At 36.7% G+C, this 15,328-nt stretch overlaps 1 protein-coding gene across 1 annotated transcript; it reads right to left on the bottom strand.

Annotated features, from left to right (window-relative positions):
* Window positions 1-9,309: 9,309 nt before the first annotated feature.
* Window positions 9,310-10,302, bottom strand: LOC109245168 (olfactory receptor 4C5-like). Its single transcript, XM_019412484.2, has one exon. It carries the CDS (start codon window positions 10,237-10,239, stop codon window positions 9,310-9,312), a length of 930 nt encoding a protein of 309 aa, XP_019268029.2. The 5' UTR covers window positions 10,240-10,302.
* Between the last annotated feature and the right edge of the window lie 5,026 nt (window positions 10,303-15,328).

Below are 15,328 nucleotides of genomic sequence, written 5' to 3'. Positions count from 1 at the left end.
CTGGAGAGATCACAGAATTTCTGAGTAATATTTTTCATTCAACACTAAAAGTTTCCATCACCTCTGTAGTCCTGGCCTCTGGGATTGATGGAACCACAGCTTCCACTCACCTCTGCCACTTTGGAGACAGTTATAAAGAAGACTAGAAAGAGGTTAGATTTCTCTTATTCATATAAATTGAATATTAACAATATGTTACAAACACCAGAATAAAAGCAAAGTGTTAATATGTATGTTGACTTATGATGGACTTCCAAACTCTCTTTCTGGCTCTAAACCCTCACAGGTGGCTTTCTTTCGCTGTTTTTGGGGCAAAGTTTGTCAATAACAATGATTTTGAAGTTATATTTGCCCACTGGCACGAATATTTATAGATATATGGACACAATATTCTTTAAAAAGTCAACTGTATATCAGATAGGAAAGTGCCAAGCCTTACTATATCTATACCAGCAGTGTTCTTTGAGGTATGATTCCTTTCTGCCAAATGAATGCATGTACACACAGAGAGCTGCAGATGGGGTTTTCCCTCTTCAAAATGCCAAGGAACTGTCTTCATAACAGCTCATTGAGCAGCATTTACTCAGTAGCCCTGGATGTTGTGTCTGGCTCCAAATGGCTCTTACACAGTCACTCTTCCCACATCTTTGGATATAAATATACAATTGGTACAAAGTTTCCTTAAAAGTTCTCAATATTTCTTAAATGGATTTTCTGTGTAACTGGTCTTTCATTACATAAAAAATGAGGCTCTGGATTAGATATATAATACCACTCACATTTTACAAATGGAATTAGATGAGTCATAAAGTTTCCCTGGATTTCCTATTGATGAGACAGAAATGTTAAGGTCGTCTAAGATAATACAATTTTTTTCTTTTGGCGTAAGTTTAATCAATTAAGATAAATTTGAAATTTTCATTGCTAATTGGTGGAAAAAGTGGAATATATACAAGAATATATTCTTTTTTTTTAATGATCTGTACATGGATTTTTAAAAGTGATTACATGTTACAAAAGATCACAGCATATCTTATTCCTTCTCCCCCTCTTTTTCTCCTTTCTCAAATCCCTGCCAAAAAGCATAACAACATATTTTTCCTCAAAACTTTCTGGACACAGAAATCAGCATCATGATCATTCAGCTTCAATAAAGGTGAGGAAGGATATCTTTATCTTTAGTTTTACAGAACGCTGTCTCCTTAGTTGTTTCTTCTCTACCCATGGCTCCTATAGGTGGTAACTATGTGCTTAATCATTCTTAATTTAATTCACAAATTCTAACTTCAATGTGGCAACATGGAAGTCATGAAAAGGGGAAACAATTTCAAATAATCACATATAAAACCTACCGAAGCAATCTATTTCTACATACACGTTGACCACAATGTTGTTTCAGTGACCTTAAGAGTTCTCAAAAGCGTCTTGTCTGACAGCATTACAGATCGTGTTTTCTACTGCTATTTTCATGTCATCAAGCTCAAATTCATTTTTAGAGAATAAGATTACCTTCGATTCAAAGAATCTAATTGTAAAGCCTATTCAGTGAAAATAATTTGGCTTAATTAAGTTAACTCTTAAAATTTGGGGAAAAAGATTTAGTTATTACTGACCTGGATCTAGTTGATTGTGAATTCCAGTTTTTAGATTGAACTCAGTCATTGTTTTCTTCCCCTGGGGGCATAGCCCCCCAGCTGCAAATACACTCTATAAACTAACAAGTGGGACACTGGAATTCTCTCTCTACACAGCTCTTCCAGTCTTGGACACTTTCATTTATTTTCGTTCCCATTATCAATCTGAATTTACTCAGAAAATGAGCTGTTTGAGTTAGGAAACTGCAGTGGCTCTAGATTTAATTTCTATTCACTTTCTTGGCCTCCTGTGGAAGTATAAACACATCTCCAAAATACGTAAGTTTTTCAGATCTCAGAACTGTATTCAATCTATAATAAAAACAATGGGAACAATGAAAAATTCTTCAAATCAGAAAAAGCGAGTGTATGAAACTATAAAATGTAGAAGTGCATCAGATCCAGTTGATTGGATGTTGTTTTTTTCCCCAAATCCTGCCAAATTTATGTTTCCCAAGAAGTCCATGAACAGTGTGGTGAGAATTCTTTCTATTCCTGATTTAAGCTCTCCTTTTAACCCTAAGTGTGGGAACAGTGTCTCCCATATAAACCTTAAGTCTGTTAGTGAACGTGCTTGGCTATTGTCATTTACTTAAATCTCCTGTAATTCTTCATCGACTCTAGAGAAATATTTAAATAGACATTCACAACGGGCAGGGTTTGGTAAGGCATTGACCTCTCAAGTCCTCAGAGGATTCGTAATTGGTCCTGTTGGAATTTTTGCTGGAAGCAAAGCATCCACAAACATCATTAGAGGCCAGTTTATTTTTGTATTTTTGTTTTATTTTTTCTCCAACTTTTTGTTTAAATTCTAGTTAGTTAACATACAGCACAGTATTGGTTTCAGGAGTAGAATCCAGTGATTTATCACATATAACACCCAGTGCTCATCATAACAAGTGCCCTCCTTAATACACATCACCCATCAAGCCCATCCTCCACCCACCTCCCTCCAGCAAGTCTCAGTTTGTTCTTTCATTTTCGATCTTTAAGGACCTCTCACAGTTTGTTTACCTCTCTTCCCCCCACCACCATATGTTCATCTGTTTCTTAAAGTCCACAGATGAGTGAAATCATATGGTATCTTTCTTTCTCTGACTTACTAATTTCGCTCAGCATAATACACTCTAGTTCCCTCTACACCACTGCAAATGGCAAGGTTTCATTCTTTTTGACGGCTGAGTAATACTCCATTATATATATGTGTGTGTGTGTGTGTGTGTGTGTGTGTATTTGTGTGTGTTTATATATATATTTGTGTGTGGGGCGCCTGGGTGGCTCAGTCGGTTAAGCGGCCGACTTTGGCTCAGGTCATGATCTCGCAGTCCGTGAGTTCGAGCCCTGCATCGGGCTCTGTGCTGACAGCTCAGAGCCTGGAGCCTGTTTCAGATTCTGTGTCTCCCTCTCTCTCTGCCCCTTCCCCATTCATGCTCTGTCTCTCTCTCTGTCGCAAAAATAAATAAACGTTAAAAAAATATATATATATTTGTGTGTGTGTGTATATATATATACACACACACACACACATATACGTATATATATATGGTGTATATATATGCCATATCTTCTTTATCCACTCATCAGTTGATGGACATTTGGGCTCTATCCATAGCTTTGCTATTGTTGATAATGCTGCTATAACCATAGTGTTTCTGGCTGTAGTTTAGGACGAGAGTGATGAGGTAAGTTGGAAAGCTTCATGATAAAACTTTGTTGTTCATTTTGATATTGGTGAGCCTGGCACAGGATAGGGGATGGTTTTAGGCACAGGCCAGAGTTCAGAGAATGGATTTCTCTCTGAAAACCTGACTGTTCTAACTAATATGGTCGTCCTAACAATGGAAATACCAATTTTCAAGGTTATGTGCCATGTTACCCTGGGCAACTGTGCCATTTTTAATTCTCAGCCACCAAAGATTGGGTAAAGATTGTCATGATGAGTTCAGGGGAATATAGCTTTTCTCTCTACCCCACACAGAAGGAATTGTGGAGATTTACAGTAAAGTATAGTGCCTCCACATGGTAGCCATTGAAAAAAATCACACTTAGCCAAACATTATGTATAAAGACATTCAGAAGTAAAGGTTAGAAACACTATAAAAAGGAGGCTCCGCTCTAATCTCTCCCTCAGCTTTTGAGGTGTTGAAGAGTTGGCTGAAATCCTGCACAGAATCACCTTTTAAAAAAATCAACCTTTACCTTCAAAGCAAGCTGATATGCTCCTGAAGTCCAGAACCAAAAAGGGAAGCAGTGCCTTTAGCTCTGTCCTCAGCAGCTACTTTTGTTCCTTTGTTTCCTGCCAACCTCACTCACAGTCTGTCCCTCTCCCTTGTTTTATTTTAATTGTGGTAAAATATACATAATATAAAAGTTGCCATTTTAACCATTTTCAAATGTACGGTTCAGTGGCAGTAAGTGCATTCACACTGTTGTGCAAACATCGCCATCAGCCATCTCCAGAACTTTTTCGTCTTCCCACACTAAAAATCCATCTCCATTGATCAATCACTGCTCATTTCTTCCTTCCCTCAGCCCCTGGAAAAACGCTGTCTGCTTTCTGCTTCTATGAGTTGAACTATTTTAGATATTTCATGTAAATGGAATTGGGCAGTGTTCTATCACTGGTTTATTTCACTTAGACTAATAACCTTAAGTTTCATCCTCAAGTTTCATTTGTCACAGATGACAGAATTTTGTTCCTTTTTAAGGCTGAAAAGTATTCTATGCAGTATATCTATACTACATTTCTTTTTTTTTAAAGCATTGCCTCTGTTGATGGACATTTAGGTTGTTTCCACATCTTAGCTATTGTGAACAATGCTGAAATGGACGTTGGGGTGCAAATAATTTCTTGAGGTCCTGATTTCAGTATTTTTAGATAAATACCCAGAAGTGGGATTGCTGGATTATATGGTATTCTATTTTTAATTTTGTGAGAAACCTCCATACTGTTTTCCATAGTGACTCTGGCAATTTATATTCCTGTCCGCGAACAGAGGTTTTCTTTTCTTCATATCCTTGCCAATACTTGTTATCTCTTGTCTTTTTGACAATAGCCATTTTAACAGGTGTGAAATGATATATCATTGTGATTTTGATTTGCTTTTCCCTGATGGTTAGTAATGTTGAGCATCTTTTCATTTGCTTATTGGCCATTTTTACAAATTCTTTGTGGTAATGTATATTCAAGTTCTTTGCCTTTTTAAAAATTGGGATATTTTTGCTATTGAGTTGTACAAATTCTTTGTATATATTTGACATTAACCCCTTATTAAATATATGGTTTGCAAATATTTTTTCCCTTATGTGGGTTGCCTTTTTACTTTTTTGTTTCCTTTGTTGTACAGAAGATTTTTAGTCTGCTGTGGTCCCATTTGTCTATTTTTTGCCCTTGTTGTCTGTTCTTTTGGTGTCATACCCAATAAATCATTGCCCATCCCATGTTACAAAGATTTTCTGCTGTGTTTTCTTCTAAGAGTTTTATAGTTTTCGGTCTTTTGTTTTAAGTCCATTTTGAGCTGACTTTTGTGAAGGTGTAAGATAAAGATTCAATTTCATTCTTTTGAAAGTGGTTATCCAGTTTCCCCAGCACCATTTATTAGGAAACCTATTTTTCCCCCATTGTGTATTCTTGGCACCCATGTCAAAGATCAGTTGACCATGTGTATATGGATGGGTTTATTTGTAGGTTCTCTATTCTATTCCATTGGTCTATACGTCTTTATGCCAGTACCATACTATTTTAATTACTATAGCTTTGTAATATAGTTTGTAATCAGGAAGTGTTGTGCTTCTGGCTTTGTTCTTCTTCTTTCTTTGTCTACTGTGGTTCCATATGAATTTTAAGATTGTTTTCTCTATTTCTGTGAAAAATTCCATTGGGATTTTGATAGAGATTGCACCAGTGCTTGATTGCTTTGGGTAGTATGGCATTTTGATGACACTGAATCTTATAATCCATGAACACAGGATGTCTTTCTGCTTATTTGCCTTTTTTTTTGTTTTTACTTTCTTTCGTAAATGTTTTGTGGTTTTCAGTTTACAAATTTTAATCTTTTTAGTTAAGTTTATTCCCAAGTATTTTATTCTTTTTGATACATTTGTAAATGGAACTGTTTTTTTTTTTTTTTTTTTTTTTTTAGTTTCCTTTTTGGATAATTCATTCTTAGTTTATAGAAACAACTGATTTTTGTATGTTGATTTCATATTCTGAGACTTTACTGAGTTTGTTAAATAGTTCTAACAGTTTTTGAGTGTGTGTGTGTGTGTGTGTGTGTAATATTTAGGCTTTTCTACATGTAAGATCATGTCATCTAAAATTAGAAATAATTTTCTTCCTTTCCAATTTGGATACCTTCTATTTCTTTTTCTTTCCTAATTGCTCTGGCTAGGACTTTCAGTATTATGTTGAATAAAATTGGTGAGAGGGAGTCCTTTTTTGTTCCCAGTGTTAGAGGAAAATATTTTAGTTGTTCACTTGTTGAAGAAAGAAGTTGTTCACTTGTTGAGTATGATGTTTCCTGTGGGCTTGTCATATATAACCTTTATTATGTTGAGATAATTTCTTTTTAACCTTGGTTTATTGAGACTTTTATAATAAAAGGGGATTAATTTTGTCAGATGCTTTCTTTTTTTGCATCTGTTAACATGATCATATAATTTTTATCTTTCATTCTGTTAATGTGGTGTGTGTCATTGATTGATTCTTGCACACTGAATCATTCTTGCATTCCAGGAATAAACCCCATTTGGTTATAATATATGGTTTCTTTAATGTGCTTTTGAATTCAGTTTGCTAGTATTTGTTTAAGATTTTTGCATTTATGTTCATCAGGGATATTGCCTATAGTTTACTTTTCTTGTGGTATCTTTGGCTTTGGTAACAGAGTAAATCTGGCTTTATAAAACAAGTTTAGACATGTTTTTGGGGCGCCTGGGTGGCTCAGTCAGTTAAGTGTCCAACTCTTGATTTTGGCTCAGGTCATGATCTCATGATTTGTGGGTTTGAGCCCCACTTAAGGCTCTGCACTCAGTGCAGAGCTTGTTTGGGATCCAGTCTCTGTCTTTCTCTCTGCCCTCCCCTGCTTGTGTGTGCACGTGCACTCCCTCTCTCTCAAAATAAATAAATAAATGTAAAAATTAGAAGTGTTTTTTCCTTTTCAAATTTTTGGAAGTATTTGAGGATTGGCATTTATTCTTCTTTAAATGTTGATTGTAGATTTCATCAGTGAAGCCCTCTGTTTTGGGGCTTTTTTTTTTTTTCCTTAGGAGGTTTCTAATTATGGGTTTGTTTTCCTTGCTCATTATTTGTCTGCTCAATTTACCTATTTATTTATTTATGCTTTAGATTTGGTAGGTTGTATGTTCCCAGAATTTATATATTTCTTCTAGGTTATCCAATTTATTACTGTATAACTATTTGTATGAGACTTTTATAATTCTTTTATTTCTGTGACATGAGTTCTAATGTACCCTCTTTCATTTCAGATTTTATTTATTTGAATTTTTTCTCAGTCTGGCTAAAGTTTGTCAATTTTGTTTTGCTTTTAAAAAAACAAACCTTAGTTTCATTGATTTTTTCTATTGTTTTTCTAGTCTTTATTTCATTTATGTCTGCTGTACCTTCCTTTGCTAATTTTGGGCTCAGTTATTCTTCTTTTTCTCATTTCTTGAGGTATAATGTTAAATTGCTTATTTGAGATCTTTTTAAATGTAGGTGTTCATTGCTATAAAGTCCCCTTTTAGTGTTGCTTTCGCTGCATCCCATAGGTTTTGGTGTATAGTTAAAAATTTTTGTTTGTTTTGAAATGTTTCTGAATCCCCTTTTGTTTTCTTCTTTGACCCATCGGTGGTACATAAATATGTTGTTTAATTCCCACGTATTTGCGAATTTTCCAGTTTTCTTTCTGCTTTTGATATCTAGTGTTACTTCATTGTGTTCAGAAAAGACACTTTGTATGATTTCAATATTCTTAAGTTTTTCAAGACTTGTTTTGTGACCTAGTATATGATCTAGGCTGCATAATCTTCCATGTGCACTTGAGAAGAATGTATATTCTACTGCTATTGGATGCAATGTTCTATATGTCAGTTAGATCTATTTGGTTAATAGTGATGTTCATATCCATTGTGTTCTTATTGATTTTCTGTCTATATGTTCTATCCATCATTGAAAGTGGAATATTGAGGTCTCTTACTATTATTGTATTGTCTATTTCTGTCTTTAGATCTGTTGATATTTGCTTAATATATTTAAGTACTCTGATGTTGGGTGAAATCTATCTATCTATATATAGATATATATTTCTAATTATTATATCTTCCTGGTAAATTGACCCTTTATCATTATATAAAGTCCTTTCTTACGAGTTTGTGTTTTAAAGTCTATTTTGTCTGACATAAGTATAGTCCCTGCCCTCTTTTGGTTGACATTTGTATGGAATATCTTTTTCCATCACTTCACTTTGAACCTACGTGGTCCTTAAATCTTAAGTGAGTCTCTTGTAGACAGCGTATAGCTGGATTAAAAAAAAAACATCTAATCACTCTATGTCTTTTGATTGGGGAGTTTAACCCATTTACATATAAAGTAATTATTTATAGGTAAGGACTTATTCTTGCCATCCTGTTTTGTGTCTTATAGTTCTTTCCCTCTTTTTCTTTTTTACTGCCTTCCTTTGTATTTTGTTGATTTTTTGACGTTGATGCTTTGATGATTTTCTCTTTTCTTTTGCAGGGCTTCTGTCCTGGGCCAGAGCTGGATCTCCTTTTATTTGAATTCTTTCTCTTAGAATGGCACTGTGTCTGTATCTCAAATTACTTCCCATTGCACTGGTCTGCAGTTAGCCTGAAGGTTGCCATTCAAATTTGAATGTACAGACTTTCTGTCTTAATCCAATTACTCAGTTATTATTAACTCCTTTTTGTATCAGATACTTATGTTCCTATTAGCTAAGGCATAAATCCGTACATCTTAGACCGAAAAAAACGCTCCACCGATTACCTTCTGCCCGGGAATCATGTGCGAAATTGCTCTATGGCTGTACCTCGCAGAATTTTATATCCCTTTTTGTCTTTAGTCAGAGAAAATAATTTATTCTAAGAGGAGTCCAAATAATAATGTAAATGGTACCTCTGGAATTGCACAACAGGGCAGCATTAATTTGGGGATGAGTCCTGCTTTGATAACTCTCTTGTTCCTCAAAACCTGTTCATTTCTGGTTGATCTTTATTTCTTGTGATAATGAGTCTACTTTGGCTATGTGGTTGGGATTGAAACTATGTATTTTCAGCAAAATAATTAGCCATTAGGCTTTTTGTTTAAATATTTTAATTGTCCTATTGGCTATATAATCTGTACCCAAAGCTTTACAGAGAATTGTTCCACTGAATATATAAACTCCGAGATTTTCTATACATTGTGACATTTTTATGTTGTTCAGCAGTGTCCCTTTGATCAATAATTTGTTAATGCAGAGAGGTTTCTAAATGGAGGAGACTTTCGTCATCATTTAATTCAATATTGCAATTTTATGAAAGAAGAACCATTAAAGATTAGAGAAAACAAGGGGAGCAAAATATACGTAAGCTCGTATATTTTGATTTCAAGACCATTATCCTTTCTATTAGTCATACTTGTTCTTAATATATGAATAAATTTTGTTTTTTCCCTTCTCTAGTCACACGAATTGTTACCCAAGGTTACCGTATGGCTCCAGAGTTTCCTCATGGCGTTTTTTACCTCTGAATTTCTGAGGGTGTAGATTAAAGGGTTTAACATAGGTGTTATCATAGTATAAAACACAGCCGCTGTTTTGTCAATGGGGAAGGTGATCATGGGCTGCAGGTACACAAATATACAGGGTACAAAGAACAGGACGACTACAGTAACATGGGAGGCACAGGTGGAGAGAGCCTTACGCTGTCCTTCAGGGCTGTGGGTTCTCAGGGAGTAAAGGATGAGGAGGTAGGAGGTGATAAGAATAGAAAAAATGAGCAGACACATCAGCCCGCTGTTGGCGGCAACAAGAAGTCCAAAGATGTGGGTGTCAGAGCAGGAGAGTTTCAGCAGAGGGAAAAGGTCACAGATGAAATGGTCAATGACGTTGGGGCCACAGAAGGGCAACCAGACTATAAAAAGAATTTGAATCAGAGCGTGAAGAAATCCCCCGGCCCAGGCCGTGGCCACCAGGAGGCCACACGCTCGCCTGTTCATTGTGATCGTGTAGTGCAGGGGCTTGCAGATGGCCACGTAGCGGTCATAAGCCATGACCGTGAGCAGGATGATCTCGACTCCCCCAAAGAAATGCTCTGCAAAGAGCTGAGTCATGCACCCACTGAAGGAGATAGTTTTCTTTTCGGCGAGTAAGTCAAATATCATTTTGGGAGCCATGGCAGAAGAGCAGCAGCTGTCTATGAAGGACAAGAAAGACAGAAAAAAATACATGGGGGAGCCCAGGGCTCGGCTGGTGGTGATTGTCACGACAATGAGTAGGTTGCCTGCCATGGTGAGAAAGTAGATGACTATAAACACAGCGAACAAGAGTTTCTGTGCATCTGGGTTCTGTGTCAGGCCAAGCAGGATGAATTCCGTCACGTTGTTCATTCGCCCCCGTGAATCTACGTCGGCGTCCGGATGATTGATCTGTCTGTAAATAGCACAGGGACTGCAATTGTGGCAGATACATTTTGACCAAGCAAATCATTTCTTTCAGGAGTGTTTTCTGTCAGACTGATGGAAACCCCAAGCAGATGAACTCAGATTTAAAGTTGGACCTTATTGCCAGTTACCTAAGGAACACGTAGTCTCTTCACCCTCTCACCTACACAGACACACACACACTTGAGCCCACACATTCACGGGTACACTCGTCCACTTTCACAAGTACGCTTTTATGACTGCAGGCCCCTTCCTGTAATTGTACAGGGCGGATATTCCCTGAACGACTGCCATAGTATTTTCTCCCACAGAAAAACAGGAATGAAAGGAGGGCCTGTGAGGAGCAGGAGGCTTGAATTCACGAGAGGCTGCTGCCCTGTGTCTTTTCTCTTGCCACCTGTGCTGATGAGGCTAAGTGGCAGTTTCTGTTTGGTATTTTTTTTTTTTTAATTTTTTTTTTTAACGTTTATTTATTTTTGAGACAGAGAGAGACAGAGCATGAACAGGGGAGGGGCAGAGAGAGAGGGAGACACAGAATCTGAAACGGGCTCCAGGCTCTGAGCTGTCAGTAAAGAGCCCCACGCGGGGCTCGAACTCACGGATAGTGAGATCGTGACCTGAGCCGAAGTCGGCCGCTTAACCGACTGAGCCACCCAGGCGCCCCTGTTTGGTACTTTTAACTTGTTTCAGGTCGACTAGAAAACATCAGGCAAATTCAATCTGAAATTAAGAATGATGTAGTGACATCTCAGAAAAAAAACAAAAACAAAAACAACTCAGTCAATGTTTGAGGCTTCAGGAAGATTTGTGGCAGTTAGATTTGTGAGTTTATATTACTTTGAAACTGAATTGTCTAAGAATATCATCAAACCGGAAAAAGGAAGAATATCCTGAAGAGGATGAAACAGCCAGCCTGATGCAATGCAAAATTCTCCAGATTTGTTTGAAACTTTGGAATTCACTGGAGAATTTATGTTCAGTTTTCAAGGATATTTTGCATATAAAAACTCTGTTTAAAGAAGACCATGAAAAAGTCTCTGGATGCAGAAAACATATTTTAAAGGTGAGGAAGCAAAAGCACCATAATTTGTTGGGCAGAGTATGTTTGTTATAGTCACGTAGACTAGTTTTTTGTTCTGCTTTCATGGATTAGCTGCCATGTAATGATATGTACACACCATAGTCTTACTGCGTCTAAACGTTCTCATATATAAAATAGGAAAAATAATGAATAACATAGAGGAATTGAAAAATATCATTATTATGTAGACCAAAGTTTTATCCCAAAGGTAAAACACACAGCTTTCCACACAATCCAAATCTTGAGAATAAAAATGAATCATTATTCTTATCCTTGAAAGATTTGATTGTTATAATATTAAGAAAGAACATAAACGAAGAGAAAAATGAATATTCAAGAAGTTAAAAAATAACCAATTGATTCAGAAAAAGTTGAATGTAGCAATCAGTATATCAGGCAATAGAAAAATATCAGACTTGATAAATACATTAAAAAGTTATTAAAGAGTCTCTTATGGTTTGCTTCTCTCTCTCTCTTCTTAAAAATTTTTTAATGTTTATTTATTTTTGAGAGAGAGAAAGAGAGTGGGGTAGGGGCAGAGAGAGAGGGAGACACAGAATATGAAGCAGGCTCCAGGCTCTGAGCTGTCAGCACAGAGCCCGACATGCGGCTTGAACTTATGAACTGAGAGATCATGACCTGAGCCGAAGTCAGTGGCTTAACCAAATGGGCCACCCAGGCACCCCATCTCTCTTAAATACAGAGAACAAAATGAAGGTTGCTGGAAGGCAGGGGGGTGGGGGATGGGCTAAATGGGTGATGGGCATTAAGGAGGGCACTTGTTGGGATGAGCACTGGATGTTATATGTAAGTGATGAATCACTAAATCCTACTCCTGAAATCATTACTACACTATATGTTAACTAACTTGGATTTAAATAAAATTTAAAAATTTTAAAAAAAAAGGGAAAAGAATTTTTTAATATTTCAAAAATATAAATATAACTAAGCACAAATATAACTGATGATGGGATAAGCTTAATAAGAAGCAAGTATGGTCAAATTGCAAAAGAACATTATTTTTAGAGAATATTTAAAAGAATATAGTTCATAAAATATTTTTCAACAACTGGATAAGTATTTTTCAAAATACAATGTCTCTTCATGCCATCACTGAAAAGAAAAAACAAGAAAGAAAAAAGAAAAAAAAAAAGAATAGAGTGTCTTAAAGCCTTCAAATAAAATATAGATTTGTTTGAAAACAGAAAAACAAATACGTACCTAATCTCTGGATGGGAAAGAGCGTGTTAAGCAAAATGCAGTGGTATGAGATACAGGACAAAACTAATGGATTCAATTCCATAAAGATCCGGAACACACTGGAAAAATACTTGCAACAAGTATAACAAGTAACCATCATATAATGAAATGGTGTTTACAGAAAGGTGTACTCCTAGCATTATAAAAATAAGGGCAAAACTAATAAAAAGAAAACTCCCAGGAGAAAACATTAGACATCTAAAACAATGCTCTGTTGGACAAGTCATCAAAGAAATACCATTTAAAAATGGAAATATTTTCAACTGGCAAATTGGCAAAGATTTATGACTGCTATATTACCCAGTGTTGATGGCTGTGTGGTGATCTGAAATATTCTGGAAAGAAGTTTGACTTTATAGAATTGGGTTTTGTAACTGGTCATGTCCCTTGGTCCAGTACGCCTTAGGCTTGGGAATCTACTCTAGTTAAAAAATGTGGACAAACATGCATACATTGTTGTATTCCACAATTTTTATGATAATGAATAATTAAAAATCTAAATGTATACAAGAGGAAAAATGACAGGAATTATATTTATGAAATATCAGGTGGGCAGTGAAGTTATTTGCCAGAAGAATTAATAGTTTGGAAAGCGGGGCGCCTGGCTGTCTCAGTCGGTTAAATGTCCTACTCTTGATTTCAGCTCAGGTCATGATCTCACGGTTCGTGAGCTCGGGCCCCACAACAGGGTTTGGCACTGATGGTGTGAAGTCTGCTTGGGATTCTTTCTCCCTCTCTCTCTGCCCCTCCCTCTCTCTCTCTCTGTCTCTTTCCAAAATAAATAAATAAACTTAAAAAGGAAAAAAAAAATAACATGGAAAGATTCTTCCAGTATGAGTGGAAAACACAAGATATAAAACAGTTTACATATTATGATCAAAATTGTCCAAAATGGCATATGTACAAAGAAAAGTATCTGAAAAAAAGTACACTATAAAGACTAATAGTGCTTACTTGAATTACAAGTAAAGGGGAATTCTTGTGTTTAAAAAATGTTTTTTGATTGAAGTTTTCTACAAAGAGAAAAGATTACCTTTGTAATTAGTGAAATAAACTAGTAGAAGAAATATTTTCTTATATCAAATATTTTTTTATATATTTTCTTATTATATTATGGGTGCATAAATCCTAAGTGACTGCTTTTCTTAATAGACTAAATATGGTCATTGCTCATAAAAATTTGTGACAGTAGATATACGTATTTAAATCTAACTCACCTTAAATTGGAGACCCTCGTATCACCTTGCGAACAAAACACTAATAAAGAAATCACCGATTGTACCTACCTGTCCGAATGCAGTAGAGAAAGAAGTAACAGATTCATTCCAGAACAGGTATCTTATTTGAGAGCACATTTGGCGTGGATGTAGCAATCACCCATTCCTAGCAGCTGCTTTGCAAGTTCATCCATTTTTCACTTAGTGACTTGCAAATGATTGCTGAGAGACATCCTAAATAATTCTTGGTTCATGGGCTGGGTTTAGTTTTGCTTCCTAGGGTCACACTTCCCTGTGAATGTAACACACAAGCACCCCAGCTCAGATAACAGTTTTCTTTCCTTAGCTTCCAAAGTGTTAGGCTTCATAAGAAATTGATGGGGAAAAAAACCCTAACCGTTGGAGGACATGTCTCTCCAAGCCACACATTTGCCAGTATTTTTTGGTGACAAGATGAGGTATATTATAAAAGCCACTTGATCTGAGATCTACACTGATTTAAAGCCCTGAAGATAGCAAGCTCTGTTAAAGCAGAAAAATTAGGGATTGAAAGTACCATACAATCAGCAAAAATGGAAAAATGCTTTGGAGTAGCAGGCAAGTTAGCTAAAGTTAGCTCTTTTAAGCCTTTCTCTTGGGAAGCCCGTGCTTAGCCCAGAGATATTTCCTTTGGTCCTTGGGCATCTGGATCCAACCGTGTTGGAAAATCACAACCAAACAGCTCTGTCATGTGTGGCTGGTTACTGTTATGTCGTCTTCCTGGGTCCATCTACATCAATATTTTTATGTATGGTTTCAAGGGAGTATTTAAATGGTCATTACTCACGTACAAGGAGTTAAGGAGGCTCTGACCTCTCAGCTCCCAGAGGACTAGAATTAGCAGCTTCAACCAAGACGGCAGCCGGACCAATTTGTCATTTCTCTCTTGTGGCCAAGGCATCTGTGACCAAGGAGGTGGGAGAGAGACAGCTGGGTTGGGTTAGGAGTCCCTCTGTGACTGTGCTTAGGAAGTGATCTTAGGATCTGGGATGCAAGGCACAGAATGTTCTAGTCGTGGGGGTATGGGTGCATGAGCCAGTCAGAGTCAGTAAAATAGCCTAGGTAACACCTATCTCACAGAGCTCTAGGGGAGATTGAGCAAGATAAAAAGGGAAAACCTCGAAGTCAGTGAAAAACTGCTATTCTGCTAATGCCCCAAGGGTAGACAAATGTAGGCTAGAGAAAGTGCTCTTAATAATAAAAAACCTGAATCATGCTGAAGAGAAAGAGTTTGGTTGGCTGCTGTATCTGCTAACTGTGTGACTGGGCAAGTTACTCAGCCTCTTTATGTGTGAGTTCTCGTATCTATAAAAAAGGGGGTGATGATAGTACCTATCACAGGACTCTTGTGGGGGTTCTACGAGAAGATGCATGTGAAGTGCTGAAATGGTGCCCAGCATACAGCAAAGGCTCACTGCTGTCCTTTGTCATTTTCTGT

Source organism: Panthera pardus, unplaced genomic scaffold, assembly GCF_024362965.1.
Source record: "Panthera pardus isolate Hobbes unplaced genomic scaffold, ASM2436296v1 HiC_scaffold_12, whole genome shotgun sequence".
Lineage (NCBI taxonomy): Eukaryota > Metazoa > Chordata > Mammalia > Carnivora > Felidae > Panthera > Panthera pardus.
The sequence above is the reverse complement of the archived record's forward strand: the minus strand, read 5'-3'. Positions and strand labels throughout refer to the sequence as shown.

What these genes read in the sequence shown, in the direction of transcription:
- LOC109245168 (XM_019412484.2), bottom strand. Translation starts at nt 10,239, where the DNA reads ATGAACAACGTGACGGAATTCATCCTGCTTGGCCTGACACAGAACCCA.